General features: G+C 42.7%; 1 protein-coding gene across 6 annotated transcripts in view; it reads left to right on the forward strand.

Moving 5' to 3' along the window:
• ZNF710 (zinc finger protein 710) overlaps window positions 1–13,928 on the forward strand; it is a 239,113-nt gene extending 225,185 nt beyond the window's left edge. For 5 of the 6 annotated variants that reach the window (XM_077263525.1, XM_077263524.1, XM_077263519.1 and 2 more), the window contains 4 exons: window positions 5,548–7,032; window positions 9,601–9,792; window positions 11,089–11,263; window positions 12,631–13,928. In XM_077263525.1, the coding sequence (XP_077119640.1) occupies window positions 5,566–7,032; window positions 9,601–9,792; window positions 11,089–11,263; window positions 12,631–12,800 (2,004 nt within the window). In that variant the 5' untranslated portion in view covers window positions 5,548–5,565 and the 3' untranslated portion in view covers window positions 12,801–13,928. Of the gene's footprint in view, window positions 1–75; window positions 185–5,547; window positions 7,033–9,600; window positions 9,793–11,088; window positions 11,264–12,630 lie in introns of all 6 variants that reach the window. The other variant, XM_077263520.1, reaches the window with a different exon arrangement.
• The last annotated feature ends 1,871 nt before the right edge of the window (window positions 13,929–15,799 follow it).

The raw sequence follows: 15,799 nt of genomic DNA on the forward strand, positions 1-15,799 counted from the left end.
GATAATTGCAAAAATTGTTTACCTTGATTGTTTGGGTACAATAATGGGTTATGTTGCTCCTTTTTTCTGATGCAGATCAATATCCTGTAACATTACAGCTCTGGTATGATGCTATATAAAAGCGGAGTGAGGGACAACTGGCAGACTTGTGTCTTGAAACTGGTGGTCTATGAATATACGATAGGTATCTGCTTTTTTCATTGGATGTGTCTGATATAGCATCTTGGTTTAATTTACTTAAATGATTATGATCATTTCAACACGTTATATAAATCAATAGTGCAAGTGAATATAATAATTTATATATGTTATCAGAGAAAATAAGTTTCTCCACTTATGAGCAACTTCTCACCTTGCATCCTGAACTCCTCATTCTCTGTGAAATACAACTCAAATTCATCTTGCTCAAGACAATACCAGCTAACTGAGCGAGGAGGTTGTAGAGCCTATTAAAGTCTATGGAGGGGTACAAGTGAGACACAGGCACAGAAAAGCTGGATTCACTGCAACACTGCTCAGTACTGGTGTATAATCTTCTCCATACTGCCACTTGTTTCTGTGTGCTGCATAGAGAACGAAGAGAGGGAATCTCTCCCATCACTCAGCCTTCAGAGAGGAAAAACTGGTGAAATGTGCAGAATCTGAACTCTGAAGTGACCCCTCGTTGAGAGGCTCAGCTTGGGAGGTGGTTTTTAAAGTAGTATAAAACGTCAGTTTTTGTTTTTCTCTGGCCACAGCAATCTCTAGATAAACACCATAATTTTAAATGCTAACATTATACAAAGTCTAGGAGACAAATGAAAGTAAACTGAGCAATATTTTTAATTTTTGGCAAGGAAATTATGGATGATTTTGCTATGGATTTTATGCTCTTTAGGTGCGTTTTTTTTAATATTAACTCATTTTTTTCTCATTGGGGAAAAGCTGCAGTAAAACTTTGAAAGAATTACGGTACATGCTGTGGTTTTAAAAACCTCTCCATAATAAGGCCTCTTTCACACTTCCGTCTTTCAGCTCCCATCACAATCTGTCGATTTTTGAGAATGCAGGATCCTGCAAAAAAATTTGCATTTTCTCATAGACTTGTATTAGCGACGGATTGTGACGGATGGCCATCCGTTTCATCCGTCTTTCACTGGATTCTGCGTCAGAAAAACGGTCCGTCGGGCAGAGAAAACGTTCAGAGGAATGTTTTTTCTGCACGTTGGAAAATCGATCAGCGATGCATCGCTGCCTGTGAAAAGCAGGAATCCAGCGACGGGTCCCGTCTTTTCAAACTGAGCATGTGTGGAGGAATTTCCCATCAGGAAAATTCTCTCTCGCTCGCTCTTTCTCTTTTTACTATTGATGCTGCCTATGCAGCATCAATAGTAACAAGATAGAATGTTAAAAATAATAAAAAAATTAAAAAAATCGCAGTATTCTCGCCTACCGGCGTCCCGCGCAGCGTTACCGTTGTTCCCGGCAGCTAGCGTTCCTAGTAATACATTGCGAAATCTCGCGAAAAGTCTCAATGTAATACTAAGAACGCTAGCTGCTGGGAGCATCGCTGCGCGGGACGCCGGTAGGTAAGAATACTGCGATTTTTTTTTTTTTTAACCTGGTTTGTGTTGTGTATGCGTTTTCGCAGCGGAAGACGCATACACAACAGGTGCACATAGCCTCGACGGGTCCTTCAGAAAGACGGGCGCAGTGCACCCGTTTTTTACAATCTGCACAGGATCCGTCTTTTCAACATTTTGACGGATCCTGTGCAGATTGTAAAAACGGAAGTGTGAAAGAAGCATTAAAACACCACTCCAGCGTTTTTTTTCACCTCTGGAGTGGTGCTTTAAACCTAAGTCCTCTGCCCCCGGGTCATATACTCACGTTCCAGCCTCTTACCTGTTTTTTGGTGCCACTCCATTCCCGCGGATCCATCTTGTGAGCACAGCTTCTGACTGTCAGGAACTCAGAAGCTATGTCACAAGCTCTCAATGCAAGTTTATGAGAGCAAGAATTATGGTGTCATAGGCTTACATTGATTAGTGACCTCCAACTCGCTCCATGAAACACTAGAGCAGCTGGCAGGTCAAAACCTGCCCGAGACCGACCATACAAGGGGAAGACACTGGGACATGAGTATGAGGGTAGGGGCAAGGGGGCTTAGCTTTGAGGCACCACTCCAGCAGTAAAATGAAGAAAAAACAATTCTGAAGTGGTGCTATGAAAAATAACACAAAGAAAACAATGCACTGTATGATTTAGACTTCAGAAATCTCATTCATTTTGCTGTTGCTGTAAAACTCTGCATTTCTTCTGTACAAAAAACGCCCAGAAAATGCATAAAAAACACAATGTTTGAGCAAGCCCTTATACACTACTTGTTCATTAAATTAAATGAGGATGTGATGCAAAAACCAGACATATTCCATGGATACGAATGGTGCTATTTCTGAAAGCACAACTGCACAATGCATCCATTTTTTTCCAGTCTAAAAAGCACCTTTCAGGTTTCAGCAAATAAAGCTTATTCATTGTCATACAAAACATTCATCAGTTCGCTGTCCGCATTGGTTACTTATGGTTTTCACAATCTTTGCTTGTCATCATTATATGGGATCCTGATTGAATCTGCCCTGGTCTTGTGATGCTCACACAGGTATGCAGCTAGTTACAGGTCAGTGTGTTAGAGCTCTGCTAAATCTCTGCTCAAAGGTTAATGCAAGGTACAAAGTATCTATGATCTTCATTTTCCTGCAAACAGAATTATAGGAATGATTGTCCCCTTCCCACCCATGTTGCCTGCAGCCCAGGGCAGACAGACGCAGCAGAGGTGAATATGGTTACATGAGGAGGGGGTTACCTGGTCTTTACCATTAGTCATACATCCATCATGTCAGCCTAGATGTAAGTTATTAGAACAAATATTTTCAAAGAGAATATAACAATTTTGCAACTAGGGTCAGTGTTTCTAATATGGGGGACCTCATTAGTATCGGTGCCAATTTAATATCTTACTGACATCTAAAGCCTATTACTGGACCCTTGGAATTAACAGTTATCCAGGGATAATGTCTGGAACGCTGTGTCTTTTCCTTACAGATCCCTTTTCCATTACACCAGCCGCCTTCTTTAGGAGTCCAATAGGTTGTGCAGTGTTTTCTTACAATTAAAGCAGCTGTTAATATTTGTGTCCTGACTCATTGAAAATTAATATGAGCTAGAATTACTGTGCGGAGGACTATGTATTTCCCCATCTGTCGTGTTCTTTGAGAAAGATCAAAAGCCGTGCTCTTCTTCAGCTCTTCCTGTCCTGTAGATAGGTGCTCTACTGCAGCTCTTCCTGTCCTGTAGATAAGTGTGCTACTGTAGTTCTTCCAGTCCTGTAGATAGGTGTGCTACTGCAGCTCTTCCTGTCCTGTAGATAAGTGTGCTACTGTAGCTCTTCCTGTCCTGTAGATAGGTGCTCTACTTCAGTTCTTCCAGTCCTTTAGATAGGTGTGCTACTGCAGTTCTTCCTGTCCTGTAGATAAGTGCTCTACTGCAGTTCTTCCAGTCCTTTAGATAGGTGTGCTACTGCAGCTCTTCCTGTCCTGTAGATAGGTGCTCTACTGCAGCTCTTCCTGTCCTGTAGATAGGTGTGCTACTGTAGCTCTTCCTGTCCTGTAGATAGGTGTGCTACTGTAGCTCTTCCTGTCCTGTAGATAGGTGCTCTACTGCAGTTCTTCCAGTCCTTTAGATAGGTGTGCTACTGCAGCTCTTCCTGTCCTGTAGATAAGTGTGCTACTGTAGTTCTTCCTGTCCTGTAGATAGGTGTGCTACTGTAGCTCTTCCTGTCCTGTAGATAGGTGCTCTACTGCAGTTCTTCCAGTCCTTTAGATAGGTGTGCTACTGCAGTTCTTCCTGTCCTGTAGATAAGTGCTCTACTGCAGTTCTTCCAGTCCTTTAGATAGGTGTGCTACTGCAGCTCTTCCTGTCCTGTAGATAGGTGCTCTACTGCAGCTCTTCCTGTCCTGTAGATAAGTGTGCTACTGTAGCTCTTCCTGTCCTGTAGATAGGTGCTCTACTGCAGTTCTTCCAGTCCTTTAGATAGGTGTGCTACTGCAGCTCTTCCTGTCCTGTAGATAAGTGTGCTACTGCAGTTCTTCCTGTCCTGTAGATAAGTGCTCTACTGTAGTTCTTCCAGTCCTTTAGATAGGTGTGCTACTGCAGCTCTTCCTGTCCTGTAGATAAGTGTGCTACTGTAGTTCTTCCTGTCCTGTAGATAGGTGCTCTACTTCAGTTCTTCCAGTCCTTTAGATAGGTGTGCTACTGCAGTTCTTCCTGTCCTGTAGATAAGTGCTCTACTGTAGTTCTTCCAGTCCTTTAGATAGGTGTGCTACTGCAGCTCTTCCTGTCCTGTAGATAAGTGTGCTACTGCAGTTCTTCCTGTCCTGTAGATAAGTGTGCTACTGCAGTTCTTCCAGTCCTTTAGATAGATGCTCTATTGCAGTTCTTCCAGTATGATACATAGGGGCTTATCTGCAGTTCTTCCTGTCCTGTAGATAGGGGCTCTACTGTAGTTTTTTCTGGCCTGCAGATAGTTCTCTATTGCAGTTCTTCCTGGCCTGTATATGGTTGCTCTGCTCTAGTTTTTCCTGGCTTCAGGTAGGTGTTCTACTGTAGTTATTCCTGGTCTGTAGATAGGTAATCATCTGTAGTTCCTCCTGGTCTGTAGATAGGTGCTCTACTGTAGTTCCTCCTGGTCTGCAGATAGGTGCTCTCCTGTAGTTCCTCCTGGTCTGTAGATAGGTGCTCTACTGTACTTCCTCCTGGTCTGTAGATAGGTGTTCTACTGTAGTTCCTCCTGGTCTGTAGATAGGTGCTCTACTGTAGTTCCTCATGGTCTGTAGATAGGTGATCATCAGTAGTTCCTCCTGGTTTGTAGATAGGTGCTCTACTGTAGTTCCTCCTGGTCTTTAGAGATGTGCTTTACTGTAGTTCCTCCTGGTCTGTAGATAGGTGATCATCAGTAGTTCCTCCTGGTCTGTAGATATGTGCTCTACTGTAGTTCCTCCTGGTCTGTAGATAGGTGATCATCAGTAGTTCCTCCTGGTCTGTAGATAGGTGATCATCAGTAGTTCTTCCTGTTCTGTAGATAGGTGCTCTACTGTAGTTCCTCCTGGTCTGTAGATAGGTGATCATCAGTAGTTCTTCCTGTTCTGTAGATCGGTGCTCTACTGTAGTTCCTCCTGGTCTGTAGATATGTGCTCTACTGTAGTTCCTCCTGGTCTGTAGATAGGTGATCATCAGTAGTTCCTCCTGGTCTGTAGATCGGTGCTCTACTGTAGTTCCTGCTGGCCTGTAGATAGCTACATTGTATTTAGTCTTCTGGGTATCTAATGTGTATAATAGATATCATTTGTAGTCACTCTTGGCTAATAGAAGTCTGATAACAAAAAATGTATATTATTGACCAATTCTTATCACGCTGGAGAATGAGCACTATTACATTTTACAAATATAGATAAAGATGGTAATTTTCCTGGGTTGGTGTTATTTTTACATTCTGCTCTTTCTCCACAGGGAGGGCATGCCATTCTGATGGTATGTAATATGGAACGGTTCATTGACTTTGGCACACAGACCGATGCCGTGGTGGTGTTGTCTCTAGCACAGGCTGCTGTTTTAGGCCTTGTATCAGATAATGAGCTTTTTGGAGCCACAATCAGCCCAAGTGGCATTTTTCCTGCATCCAGTAGTGACTTCTCCGATCATGGACCCATTGAGGCCGAGCAACCAGAAGGTGACAACTACCTAAACACTGGGGCAAAGGTTGCAGCTGAACCACTAGAAGATGAGGCTTTGGATTCAGAAAAGCATCCCAAACGGAAGAAACGGCTTCCAGTTAGAGTGATTCCAAAAATTAAATGTGAAAAACCTGAAGAGGAGATAGCTGCTAGTGAAATCTGCCAGGTCACAATAGGAGCCAAGAATGAAGAAGGTGAAAATGAAGAAATGGCTTCACAAGATACTCAGGAGCAGCCTAGCGACGACACTGCACAAAACTCTTCTATGAAAATGATTGACCTCAGCACGTTCCATAGAAAGCCAAAGAGGTTTCGTCACTTTAGAGAAAGACCCCGCCATGATGTGGGAACTGAATATCGACGCGTATTACAGCACCCTGTGCAGAATCCCTACCCTTTTCCATCTATACCAATGATCCCTGGAAACTCCAGCCTGGACAGTATGCAAAGGCAGCGACATTTTGGGCCTAGCTTAATGCAGCCTGGTGACGCTAGAAGCCCAATAGTTGGATCACCCAAGACAGAGGAGAACGTGCAAAGCTTTATGTGGCCTGAACCCAATGAACATGAAACGGAAACAGCTGATACTATTGAACGCAACAAAAAGGCTCAGTTGGATAGGCTGGATATAAATGTACAGATTGATGATTCTTACCTCGTGGAGGCTGGTGATCGTCAGAAGCGGTGGCAATGCCGGATGTGTGAGAAGTCCTATACCTCAAAATACAACCTGGTCACGCATATCCTGGGGCACAGCGGCATCAAACCCCATTCGTGCCCACACTGCAACAAACTCTTCAAACAGCCAAGTCATTTACAGACTCATCTCCTCACACACCAAGGGACACGGCCACACAAGTGTGAGGTGTGCAACAAAGCTTTTACACAGACCAGCCACCTGAAGAGACACATGCTGCTCCACACGGATATCAAACCCTACAGCTGCCGCTTTTGTGGCCGCGGCTTTGCCTACCCCAGCGAACTCAAAGCTCATGAAGTAAAGCATGAAAATGGCAGATGCCATGTCTGTGTTGAATGTGGATTGGACTTTGCTACATTAACACAGTTGAAGCGACACATCTCCTCTCACCAAGGACCCACAATGTACCAGTGTATGGAGTGCAACAAGTCCTTCCACTATCGCAGTCAGCTCCAGAACCATATGCTGAAGCATCAGAACGTGCGGCCATTTGTCTGTAAGGAGTGTGGCATGGAGTTCAGCCAAATCCATCATCTCAAGCAGCATTCGCTTACACACAAGGTATTCTATTCACACTGCCATAGCACTAAATATTGAAATGTATATATTTACCAGTTTTTATTGTGTTTCAGGCATCCTCACATAAGCTATACCTATGGTCACTCCTCAACCTTCAAATTGCAACACCAAGTTGTAGAATTATGGAAACCACAGGATGGATAGACATGTTAATGACATGCAAATGATAAAAAAGGAACAAAAGTTTCAAAATATCTTGATATATTTACTATCGGGTATGAGTGCCATATGTAGAAGTACACACACTTACATTGGCTGCTATCAGTGGATGTCTGAAGAATGTTCTGTCGTGCTGACCGCTTTTGGAAAAATCATCAAGATCCACTGCTGGCAACCAGTGACTTCCCAGACTTGCTTGATGGGAATTAATTCCAGAGATGCTGAAGTAATAAGTAGCATGTTTAGGCCACACAGGCTGTTCACAGAAGCACAAGCAACAAGCGCTATGGTGTTGTTGGTTTAAAAACAGCTCGGTGGTCACATTTATGTTCCCTTGTGAAGGCCATTTCATGGTGTTGCCCATGTGGTCTTCAGATCTACGTTCAGCTATCATTACGTCCAAGATAAAAACAGGGCTCATCACTGAAGAGGATGCACCTCCATTCCAGCCATTATTGCTGTTTTGCTCTGCACCATGTAGCTTTTAACATTGGTGGCATGAGATTATTGGAACACCTTTAGCTTGATGTCTGGCTAGTATCCCGATGTCATGCTGATGCTTTGTGAAAACACTGATGTTAGGCTTAGTATATGACCCCTCTAGTCTTCATTCCAGGTACACTAACAACTTGGCATTACAATGATTTGGTCATGGAACAAGTAGTACGGCTATCCCAGGAGCCATTTTTTCATATGACAATGCCAGGCTGTATGTAGCTCATGCTACTATGAGCATCCTGCATGGCATCAATGTGCTATGCTGGCCTTTAGTGTCTCTGGTCTTGTCTTCCATCAACCACATCTGGAACATCATTCGTTGGCAATTGCAAAGGGAGCTGCCAGCAGCGGATCTTGATGATTTGCAATTGTATATAGTGTAGCAGAACATTGAGCTGTTTAGAAAATGTTTCTATTTTTCGCCATTTGCATATCATTAACATGGATATTGACCCTGTGATTTCCATAATTGCACTTTTCCTTCTTGGTACTGCAACTTCAATGTTGTGGAGTGTATGTTAATACAAGGACCAACAGCAGCAAACCAGAAGCTTGTGTGCTTCCTATGTTTGACATATAGTGCATTGCTGAATTTGTCTTCAGGGGAACACCCATGGAATCTGAAATAAACTTATATCCATTAGCCAATCGCACAGCATGTCTTATATGACATTCTGTAAATATTTAGGAACTGTCTGGTATCCCTCTTATCCCATGTTTATAGAGCATTGGTTTGTATGTTAGATATTTGGCTAGCAACAGAGCTCTTATGTCTAATTTCCTAGGAAATGCCTCCGGTTTTTGTTCTCTTTAGTGGTTCAGTTTTCCTTCTCTCTTGTTGTCTGGCTCTCTCTAGTGTCCAGTAGCGGAAACACATAGTGTCTACTTCTAGGACCCCTATGATTTAGGAGATATTGGGAATATCTGCAATAACTGGGATTGTAACATTGGGGCAAGTGAAGGAGAGGTTCCAGCGTCAGGGCCACTTTTTAAGGGAGGCAGCCAGGCTATTCCGATAGGGTGAGACACAGAACAGGCCTTCCTATGTAATCTTCAGGCGTAGCCTTGCACCTTTGTGTCTCCCTTCTTTTATACTGTAGTTTGGGATTTCTCACAACAATTTTGAAAAATAGCTAATTTATAGGGTGCAGAGTTTTGCTTCTTTGGCGCTGTGTAGGACGAATGTCTAGATTTCAGTGGAGGTATGCTATAATGTCATTCTCACCCCTCTTTGTGTTACGGTGGTCAACAAGTAGAGTTGTAGGCTGCTGGACCCTGACTAGAGAGCTGTGTTACCTCCTGTTGTATTTGTAGCACTGATAAGTGGAAAGAAAATAATGAAGAGATAAGTGCGTGCATGGGGTCATTTTTAGAAATGTACCAGTTATATTGTAGTAATGTTGTTGGCATGTACAAAGGAATAGAATTTCAGATTTCCTGTTAGCTTATGTTTTGGGACATGTTGGACGATATCTTTAGGGATTTGTGATCTTGACATCCAGAAGAAAGAGCCACAAATTATTGGAATCTGTAATGCTTCAGAAGGAAGAGAGCTATCTAACCAGCATGGATGGGTGAGGGTGGGTACATCACCTTGTCCTACTAATTGGGAATAGTTCCTAACTCCCAATGATACATTTATCTATGAGTGTGATGTGATGTAGCCACCACAACACCAGGGCTTTGTGTAGGTGATGATCCTTGTATCTAGATTCACCACGATCGGTGTTGGTTATTGACCACTACCTAAATGCTTTATTTAGTAATTGATGCCAAATTACACCCAAGTTACCATTGTAACAGACTGGCACATGTTGCAGCATTTCTTCATGTCATTTATTCATTGTGACCGTAAAGAAAATGTCAATCATAATCTGTGTTTATTTATTTCAGGGAGTAAAGGAGTTTAAATGTGAGGTATGTGGGCGGGAATTCACTCTGCATGCCAACATGAAGCGCCACATGCTGATACATGCCAGTGTTCGCCCATTCCAGTGCCATATCTGCTTTAAGACCTTTGTACAGAAGCAAACGCTGAAGACCCATATGATAGTGCACTCCCCTGTGAAGCCGTTCAAATGCAAGGTACACGCCAGGCTGAGCAGTGGACCATTGAAAACCAGTATCTTTTTGCTGGCCAACGATGGCACAGTTTACTGTTTCAATGTCAAGGGAATTCGCCTAATTGCTTTTACAATATTTTATTGCTCCTAGGTAGTCTTCTCTTTCAGTCAGTGCTGATGAGAAGCCTTAAATGGGAACTGTACTTTCAACAAGCTTTCAATTCAGTAAATGAATATAAGAAACTTTGCTAACTCCTCTTTCTCCATATATGAGCCACTTCTTCCCCCTGCCTTCTGAACGCACCTATTTTGGAAAAAAAAGTACAAATCTGTCTTGCTCAAGATAAGATGGAATGCCAGCACAGTGTGATGTCAGGAAACATAGCCTATGTGAGTCTAGGATGTGGTGAGGGGGTAGAGAGGAGCAGAATGACAGGCAGTAAACTGATCCTATAGATTTCAGCCAGCTTACCACAGTGCAGGATTCACAGCTACAATGATTAGTACTGCTGTACACTTGCCTTCATGCATATGCTGTTTCTGTCTGTGTGCTACCAAAGAAAAAGACAGTAATCCCTCTTTGTATGTGTTTATTGTATAGGAGACACCATGACAGATGGACATATAAGTCATAAAATGGATATTTCTCATCTAGACAAATGAAAGCGTATTATGAAAACGCATAGGTTCCCCTCAAAAATGAAAATGCCCACATGGCCTGTAGGCTGCATTTTCAAAGTTATGACTGTGGTCAGCAGACGTAAGGTATTAGTGCAAGAAAACAGCAAACCTCCGCACTGCAGAATATTTGAGTATGACTCACATAGCCCCCTCTGACACCTATGCAGCTAATAAAGGGTCATAATTCAGGTAGGCTTAGAGATTGCTTACTACCTTCAGCAGAAAAAAAACATTTGTCTTTTAATGGTCAACCATATTTGAGTGTAGGCGTATATCTGACCTGACCATTCTTCTTCTTGATACATGTTTAATTTAATGCACTTTGTCCTGTGATGGGGAATCTCTGCTCTGGGTCAAGATTTACCCAATTATGTCCTCTGGTCCCAGACTAAAGACTGCAGACAGCATACTTGGTACAAATATCTCACTGAAGGGCCCCCATCTCCAATCATCTGATGGAGTAAGATAAAAGAAGACACCTCGGCTGTGTACTAAGTGTATGGCTTCACTGTTTCCTCAGGATGTTCAGATTCATAGTAACGGGTCTCATTTTGCTTATTTACATAGAACAGTCCATGAGATATCTTGCCGGGACCTGCATTGTATTGATAATTTATTTCTCTTCTTTCTTTTTTAGGTGTGCGGAAAATCCTTCAACCGAATGTATAATTTGCTGGGTCACATGCATCTTCATGCAGGATACAAGCCCTTTAAATGCCCATATTGTTCCAGCAAGTTCAACCTGAAAGGCAACCTCAGTCGCCACATGAAGGTTAAACATGGGGTGATGGACATCAGTTTGGAAAACCAAGGTTAGAACCCACATCTTGTAAAACTAGTCACAGAGAATCAATAGAAAAGTCAACTCCACCGACGCAAAAATGCCACCGGAAACATAACTTTTCACATTACAGTTATGACAGTTATTCAAGTGAGAGAAGCAGAAGATAATGCATCAGCTCGTGATATGCGAATCACATCTAAGCGGTGAAGTGATGAGCACCGGGATGTGGTAAGGGGAGAATCCTAACAGTGCGTACATTGCACACTCTAAGGATTCCTGACATATTGTAAAACTGTTCTAGTTCATCTCTTTAAGGGAAAGGTGACCTCCATCTTGTGAGTACAAACGTATAGATACAGTTCCCAGTGTACTACACTAAAAGCCACAGTGTATAGAGAGCCTGAGTGCCATTGCTGTGAAAGGACATTGGTGTACTTACGCCTGTCTGTCTTGTATTTCTTACATGAAGTGGTAGATACGTAAAGAGATAAAGAAGATAACATACACAGGAGCACGTTATCAATAGGTGACCGAGCTGTTCATGTAGTCGATCACACTGTGCTGTTGTGCAGTTTATACACAATGTCAGTGTGGACACTTTTTACCACCTCTCTGGTTCTCCCGTGGCTCCCCGGTTTGGAGGTCAGGGTTTTACAAAAGAAAAGATGATTTTCTGAGATTCTCCAAATCAAGGAATCTTGGAACTACTGGATGTCCCTTCATGCTCGATCCTATAGAATCAGCTCTCACTTGTGATGGTGATACCAAAAGTAGGGTAATTATTTAAATTAAATGAGTTTTCTGAAACCCCCTGTCCCCCGGCTGCAGTTTGGTGAGGGTTTACTCACCAGCCTCTAGCACCGAGTCTCCGCTGCCGCTCTTAGTGTCTATAATCATCGAGAGCACTGACCTTCTGTCAACAGCGCTGTAGCCGATCAGTAACTAAGTGGCTCTAAGCCGCTCTTGCCATCCATTCAGATAGTGCCGCCCAGCTCCATTATTGGCTGCAATGCAGTCAACGTAAGGTCTGCGCTGCACACAGTGAGGGCAGTGATGGAGACTTGGTACTGGACCTGAGGAGAGTGAGTAAAGAACTGTTTTTTTTGTTATTAAAATAAACTGCACCTGGGTACTGGGGTTTTCCAAAACTGGAAAATCCCTTTAAGTAATATGTGTAAAATATACAAACCACTTGAATCCTATTGAAGGTGCCATATGATCAAGCTTCTTATTCTATGAGGTAGAACTGTCTGATGATGATATAGCAGCAAGTCCATCATCTTATTATCCTAGTACAAAAATAAACTTGAAGCTGACATGTTTCTGTGGCCCACAGTCCAGTTGCCATGCCTGATATCCCTAATTTCTTAGCTAATCATTACTGTTCTTGTACAGACCCAATGATGAACCTTCCTGACCAAGAAACCAATGATATGGACAGCCAACAGGAAATGGAGGACTTTGAGGAGAACTCATACAGCTATGGAGAAGTGGAGAATTCATCAGAAGATCAGTCACTGTCTGAACAAACTATGAAAGATATGGTCTATTACAATGTCTTATAGTCATGAGACAACAGTCCAGGCATGACTGAGAAAATCCAGTTTTACTTCTTGGATCTGCTCACAGTTGATAATTTGTATTCTTTTGCAAACGAGCATACATTTTTCAGTTATGGCCTAACCATGGAAAATCCTTGTATATAGATTTCTCTAGGTCTGGCCCAGAAGAAAGGATATAATGGCAGAAGGTATATTTCTCACTTGTTCATAAGAAGCTGGCTGTTGGACATTATAGAAGGTCTTTTTATGGACCATGCACAGACGGTATTTCTGATTTTGTAGCTTGACCACTGGTGTTAGAAGACGTTTGCTTTTGTCAAGTATATTTTATGTTCCCATGATTTGTTTAAAAATGGAGCATCCATAAGCTGAAATGAAACCACCCCAGAAAACAAGGGATGATGTTCCTGTAGTCCTCTAACATTTATTTATGCTCAGTAATAGATTGTCTTACACTGAGAGGCTTCTTGGAAACAGGACACTATATGTAATCAGTAGTCCTGGATTCTAGCGGAGTCTTGGAGCCTTGTTTTAGAATGTTTCAAAAGTAGGACTAAGACCCTACAAAGATTGCTTTGTCGTCCAGATGCACGGTGGTCCTATCAAAGCAGTCCACTACTTTCCATCCTCCGAGGAGCTGATTGTATTATTCACACTTGATATTTTTACAGTGAAAGGGAATAGAGGGAGACCTTGGTAATACAATGAGTTGCTGCAACGTAAGTTGCCTTTCTACCTCTCCTGCTCTCCACCTCTCTTCCTACAAAGAGACTGACCGCTACTGATCTGTATATTACACTGTACTCTATTTTGGCTACAGCATGGAAGACTATAAACTATTTACCTGTCTTACAATCCGCCTGACATTACATTAATAAGGAACTGTGAGAATTCCTTGCCAGCTCCTTGTTTGTCAATTATAAACCACTTCTTAGGTAGGTCAATGTTTTTGCTGTCATTTTAGACCGGCTTTCAGGGGGCCACCGGTGATTCTAATGATATCGGCCTCATTTAATAGAACTTATTTTTTTGAAAATTGCATATTTTATATTCTAAATTATCAATCTGCAGTATAATTATTTCTTGATGTTCTAGACATAAGAGGAAAATAAAGTCACTTTTACTACATTTTCCTGCTGTCGATTTTATATTTAGCGTCTAGTTTTGGGCTCAGGAGGAGGTTTGTCTGCTCTCGTCAATGTAAACTTAACAAAATAATTTAAACATATTAGTGGTAAAAAGGATATTCTTTGTTGTAGATGAGAAAATCTCATAAGACCAACGTTCTTTGTCATTACTCTTAAGATTGCACCAAATAGATGGCTTGCAAGGGGTTTTTCATTCCAATTTACCACGTTGCTTTGTTGCTTGCTGGGAAGGCCTCTATTACACTGGTAGACAGGTTTGATACATGTCCAGGGTTGTACCACCCATAGTGGCAGACCACATGGCTTTTATGGGGCCCATGAGCTAGGGGATGGAGGGCTTGATGGTAAGAGGCACTGCTATTCCCCTCCTTACACAGGTAATTCCGATTTCACCCGTATCTGATTTCATTCTTGGGATGCAGATACTTTTGAACACAATGACGGAACAGGGAGCCATCTGCTCCCTGTTTCATCATTCAGTCTGAGCTCGTAGTTTCAGTGCAGCAGATGTATTGACTTCTCTATATCGTCTTCAATGTGCCGATCTTTGGCCTCCACACGGCACACATTGGAGGTATTTTTTTTTTGTTTTATCAATCAAAAGGTGGATACTGGCCTGGGGCATCATAGTGTGTGAGGGGCTGTGGGGGTCATACATGACATGTGGGAGCTGTGGGTACATCATACTGTGTAGGTGCCGAGGGGTCATCATGGTGTGGGCAGCCATCATAATGTGTCAAGGTCTCATCATAAATGATGTGTGAGAGCTTTGGCGACATCATACTATGTTAAGGAACTGTAGAGGCCATCATACTGTATAGGGTGCTGTAGGGGGCTATTATACTGAGTGAAGGAGCCATGGGGTCCATTATACATACTGTATATGCATCATACTGGTGGGATTTGCTGTGGGGTCATTATACTGTGCAAGTGGGGGTACCATAGGAGTAAATTACGGGGGAAGGACTTACTATGATGTATACTGTGTGTTGGCATCATACTCTAGGGCTATGAAAGATGTATCACAGTGGGTGAGAACACAAAGAATTCAGCAGGGGCACCATTTATGTGCACATGCCACAAAACATGTCCCTTTCCCTGTGTATTAACCCTTTCACGACATGCGCAGTAATAGTACGGCGCATGTCGTGTCTCCCCCTTTGATGTGGGCTCCGGCGGTGAGCCCACATCAAAGTCGCGACATGTCAGATGTTTTGTACAGCTGACATGTACCCGCAATAGCGGCGTGTGAAATCGCTATTCACCCGCCGCTATTAACCTGTTAAATGCCGCTGTCAAACGCTGACAGCGGCATTTAACCGGCCCTTCCGGCCGGGCGGCCGGAAATGACGTCATCGCCGACCCCTGTCACATGATCGGGGGTCGGCGATGTGTCAGGACAGTAACCATAGAGGTCCTTGAGACCTCTATGGTTACTGATGCCAGCCTGCTGTGAGCGCCCCACTGTGGTCGGCGCTCACAGCACACCTGCATTTCAGCTACATAGCAGCGATTTGATAATCGCTGCTATGTAGCAGAGCCAATCGGGTTATGCCAGCTTCTAGCCTCCCATGGAGGCTATTGAAGCATGGCACAAGTTAAAAAAAAAATGTTTTTAAAAATATGAAAAAAATATAAAAAATATAAAAGTTTAAATCACCCCCCTTTCGCCCCATCCTAAATAAAACAATAAAAAAAAAATCAAACCTACACGTATTTGGTATCGCCGCATTCAGAATCGCCCGATCTATCAATTAAAAAAAGCATTAACCTGATCGATAAACAGAGTAGCGAGAAAAAAATCCGAAACGCCAGAATTAAGTTTTTTTTGGTCGTCGCGACATTGCATTAAAA

Source organism: Ranitomeya variabilis, chromosome 5, assembly GCF_051348905.1.
Source record: "Ranitomeya variabilis isolate aRanVar5 chromosome 5, aRanVar5.hap1, whole genome shotgun sequence".
Lineage (NCBI taxonomy): Eukaryota > Metazoa > Chordata > Amphibia > Anura > Dendrobatidae > Ranitomeya > Ranitomeya variabilis.